This window comes from Montipora foliosa, unplaced genomic scaffold, assembly GCF_036669935.1.
Source record: "Montipora foliosa isolate CH-2021 unplaced genomic scaffold, ASM3666993v2 scaffold_381, whole genome shotgun sequence".
Lineage (NCBI taxonomy): Eukaryota > Metazoa > Cnidaria > Anthozoa > Scleractinia > Acroporidae > Montipora > Montipora foliosa.
In genome coordinates, this window is record NW_027179681.1 from 30,001 (window position 1) to 35,000 (window position 5,000).

Genomic DNA, 5,000 nt, shown 5'->3' on the forward strand with positions numbered 1-5,000 from the left:
TCTCGAGACAGAGGTGAGAGATGGTTTCATGCAGACTGGGACGCTGAAAATGCTCGGTTGTAAACATGGCGGTTCACGAGTGAAGTTGTCTCTCTGGCCTTTCTGTGGACGAATTCCAGGACCTACCGATACAATTTGGGCAGGTTTTGAAAGCTTAAAACTTCAATCGTTGCGGTATTTTGCTGGTAGAACTGGATGGCCCGACACTTATGAAAAAAACTATGAAATGAGAATCGGGAGTCTTGCCTTGTCATGGAATGGCAGAATTACCCAGAATTCTTTTTGGGCATGAGCGAGGCAACTTGAGAAGCACGAGACTGGCCCTCATCGAATGGCTGAAGCGCGGCCAGAGGAAAACAATTGTAGCCAGATACTCAGGAGTAGGCCTGGTGTGGGCTGTTAACGTAGATTTTGCATTTCTGAACACGTTTTTATCATAGAAAATTCGCGATAAAGTTGTGCTTTCATTTCGCTGTAATCCTCGCGTCAAAGAAACGGTATAATGTAAATAAGAGAATAACGAGATTTATATTTGCAGATTACCTGTCCTCTGACTACTAAAGTCAAACTCTACATCTCTATGCAATAAGCGCATTCAAAATTTCCTTTTTAAAAGTATGTTTTATTGTTTACAAAAAAAAAAAAAAACAGGGTTTTCCTGCTTATATGAAAAATACGTTTTTGCTCCAGTCCTCTTCTTAGGCATGATCTTCGCGGAAATTACATTATGTCCCTCAATAAACCTAGAACAACCAGTTATGGTCTTAGTTTTTTTTTTCTTACGTATCAGCTAAGTTACGAAATGCGCTACCTGATTTTATCTGAGTTTGCTGGTTTTAAAAGAGAATCGAGGGTCGCATTTTGTACAGCGGCTTTTCTTGTTAATTAATATATCTTTAAATATTGTGTATTTAGTTATGTACCTGTATTTGCTTTGTATTTTAGTTGTAAAGATATTAGCTCTTGTTGTTATTCTGAAATTCAAGATGAAATAAAGTTTATGCAAGCATGCATGTATGTTAGCAGGGCGCGTGCGCACACTTTCTAATCAGCGATTTCAGTGCTTACCATATGACAGAAAAAATGACATCCCTTGAATATATAAGCCATCGAATTCTTACGTTAAATTGACAAGGGCGGTTTGGAGCTGTGAGTAGCCTAGGGGTGGGATTTGTCTCATTTGGGTTGGGCATGCTTAGGGTGCGTTCGATTTACCGTATTCCGGAGTAGAAATACGTGGAATATAAGTTAAAAATCCTTTGGTTTTAAGGAGATTCACATTGAAATTGTCAATTAGCTTCTAAAATTCTCTTTTAAACATATTTTTGTTATCTTTTATGCTTCGAAACGCGCCAAACATACCGTTTAATGATCACTCCACGTATTCTCTTTCCGGAATGTGGTCAATCGAACACGACCTTAGAGTACTAGTCTGTGGGGAGGAGCGTTGCGTGACGAGACTAAAAACGGCTGCGAGGGGGACTATTAGGGCGCTTTTCTTTTGTCAGAACTGGCCGGCCAGACCCGTCAGTTTGCAAAGAAAATGCAACAATTTGAAGGAACACTTGCATGATAATCCCACGTTTTCTTCTGGAGGAGTGTATGTCATCCTCGAAGAGTGTTAATTTGAAGGCGTTTTAGAGTTAGTCCTTCCAAATGCCTGGTCTGGCTGGTCGGTTCTGTCAAATGGAAAGCGCCCTTAGTGTACTATAACCAGGTCAGCAGTCTGTGATTGCAAAATCTATACGTCGTGTAAGAGACAATTTTATTACAATTTCAAAATGGCGGATCGGCGTGAGCGGCAAAACCTCAGAAAGTCTTCAATATCATTGCGGCGCAGTTTATAATGAAAGTACATTAATATCCTCGAATGAGATTATATTACACAGCACTGAGTATACCAAGGAAAAGTCCACCGAATTTAATGGCTGCCTCAATCAGTACAAAACCATCTCCCAGAGTTTATCTTCAAGTTCTTGGCACGGAATCGAAGGACTCTTCTCCGTCACTGTTTGTTTTCGCTGACTCTCAGAGGTACGAGTAAATTAGGGATTATTACGATTGCTAAGCTGTCTCCTTTTCCCAGAGTGCGATTGTGCAGGGATATTTTACTGTCAGCTCGCCATTCAAGGCCTTATTCAGGGTGGGATGTCGATGAAATAATTTTTTAATTAAAAATAAAGTTAAGTGTTAATTGACCCCCAAGAGAGCTACTTTAGCAAGCGTTAATTGTTTCTCTAGAGAGCAACGTCCGGGAATACATACATGATATATATATGTGTGTTTTATTCTATTCATCTACGTCCAATTCATGTTCATGTGCAAGATAGTATCTGAGGTGTAATTTACTTCAAGTTGTTAGTCAAGTGTCCAAGCCAACATGTGCCCAGGTGCACTGTTAGACTGCAAAACAGGCGTTTTTCGAATACTCACTCGCCCTTAGGCGTCTCTCCCCAGTCTCACCCTTCATTTTTACCCTCGCTCCAGGCCTTTCGCTTGAAAAGATGTATTTGTGCAATGCAAAAATACGGCTGTTTTGCAGTCTAGTGCACCATAGAATTAAAAAAACCCCCAACATACATTTTTGGAGTATTTCCCTTTGCACCGATTCCAAACAGGCTGTGCAAGAGTTGGAAGACAATCAATATTTATTATTGTAATTACCTGAACCAACAGATTTGACTCTGGTTGGTTCAATTCCAGTACATTAAGAGCACTCACATTTTTTACTAGTATGTCTGAGTCATGACAAAGACCCTGGGCCATCACTCATCACAGTCAGATTGAAATAAGATTTGTCTTTCAAAGACATTTTTTTTTTACAATAAGGAATTAGAATAATAGTTAGAATGAGGATGATGATGGCTGGTGAGTTGGCACAAGTTGAATCAACAATCATCTGCCTGTAAAATTGAGAATGTGTGTGATCTGCTTGACAACAATAATGGTTGAATAGCAAAAAAATTCGTCAAAGGTAGCATATGTGACTTTTTTACCAACTTCTTCAATTTTTTCTATTCCTTCCCCTCAAAAGACCTGCAAATTATCACATGCGTATTTAATTAATATTAGTTTAATGTCACTGTTCCTTGGTATCAACATAGTTAGCTTTTAACGCATAATGTAAGGCGCAATAGAACGAGACAACAGACGTATTGGCGTTTTTTGAGGGGAACACTGCCTTGCGACTGGTTAGCCTATGCGACTTCCGGATTGCGTGATATAGAAAACAACCTCACTTATCTCCCCAGCACTACGAGCTGATTGGTAAAGAGCATGTGCTGGATCGGACAAGAGTATTGGTAGCGAGCAATGTACAAAGGCAAACGAGCCAACAAGCTTGGGGGAAGTCGCTGCACAGACTTAACCGCACCTCGCAGGAGTGACCCAATTTTAATGAAGGCAGGGCGATAAACCCAACCCAAGGGAGGGAGGGGAAAAAACTTTAACAAATGCCAACAGCTAGTTGGTTTACTATAGAAGACAAAACTGCCAAGTGAACTTTGGACGGCTAACTGAGGCTTTTATAGCTAGACTCTGTCTATTAAAGTAGCCAGTTGTACAGCTTCTTCTATGAGCAGGTAGGTATTACACATGCTCTTTAACAGTTATGAATGAGGCCTTAACAGATTTGGCCAATGCAAGTGTACGTTATAAACTGATATCTAGGAACAAAGTCACTATGTCCTCATTTTATTTACAACAAAACCATTGATTTTATGACCTTGAACGACCGACTACAAAGAACACGAAGATAACTAACGCGACATGAATAGCCCCTTTTAGTATGGTCATGTTCCATTAACCGTATTTTACTGATGGGGCAGTAAAATCTCATTTTAAAACGATTGTAACTTTGTCACCAACAGGTATCTGTTTAACTGCGGAGAAGGAACACAGAGAATATTCAATGAACACAAGTTGAAACTCACAAAAATTAACAATATATTCTTCACAAGGCTTTGTTGGGAATACATTGGGGGACTGCCGGGTATGGTCATGACTCTAAGGGACAATGGAAAGTCAGACATCAGACTGAACGGACCCAGCAGCTTATGTGATTTTATCCATGCTACTAGATTCTTTTTGTATCATGAAAACTTAAAATTTGATTGCATTGAATTTGATGGAAGTGATAGGGACAGTTACGATGATGAGAATTTAAGGATAGAGCCAGTTATTATAAAAGGTAAAGGGTGATAGTGCTAATAACTGTTATAAGTTTGTGTACACTGTACAATGTAGCCAATAGGAAGATCTCTTACTATGTAGCAATTTCATTCCCTGTGTATATAATTAAGCAATGGCAAAATTTTGTATGTTTACTCTTCATGAATAATTATCTCCTTCAAGACTTGCTCACCTTGCTCAGGTTTTTTTGTTCTTTTCTTTAATTTGCATGGGAGGCGGCATCGCCTTTTGGTTAGGGTGCCAGGCCTGTAATGGAGAGTTGGGGTTACTCTGACCTTTCTCTCAAGTTGCTCCGAGTAGTTACTGTTCAACAGCACTAGTCTGCCTCCCTTACACTGAGATTCTTAAAAACTTGTTGTGTTTATTTCAGTACTATTATTTTTTAATGGATCCTAAAAAGCCTCATAGGGTAGCTGTGTTACTAAATATTTATTATATCTATTACAGTATTTAACATTTTTTCCCTATTAAATAGCTCCGCATGGTTCTCCCTTGGAAGTCTGGCCTCTCCCTGTCCACAAAGACCGAATGAATGTAAATTTAAATTGCATTGCTTGTATGGTGCTTGCAGGGTCAGAGAGCCAAACTGACAGTGAACTGCATGGATATTTTGAAAGTGCAATAGACTTTAGAATAATTATAATATAGTTAAGTACCTTACTTACATTTTGGGAATTTAACCACTTTTATTATTCAACACATTGTGACAATGTCCAAATATGGTCATAGCACGCTCAATATTCGTCATGCGCACTCAATGTTTATCCTGTAACGTACATAATTTTGTGTGTCGCGGAGAAAATTGGTAG

General features: G+C 39.2%; 1 protein-coding gene across 1 annotated transcript in view; it reads left to right on the top strand.

Moving 5' to 3' along the window:
- Positions 1 to 1,762: 1,762 nt before the first annotated feature.
- Positions 1,763 to 5,000, top strand: part of LOC137987695 (zinc phosphodiesterase ELAC protein 2-like) — an 18,238-nt gene continuing 15,000 nt past the window's right edge. Inside the window, exons 1-2 of the mRNA XM_068833764.1 lie at positions 1,763 to 2,034; positions 3,870 to 4,189. Of these exons, the coding sequence (XP_068689865.1) occupies positions 1,871 to 2,034; positions 3,870 to 4,189 (484 nt within the window). The 5' untranslated portion in view covers positions 1,763 to 1,870. The remainder of the gene's footprint in view (positions 2,035 to 3,869; positions 4,190 to 5,000) is intronic.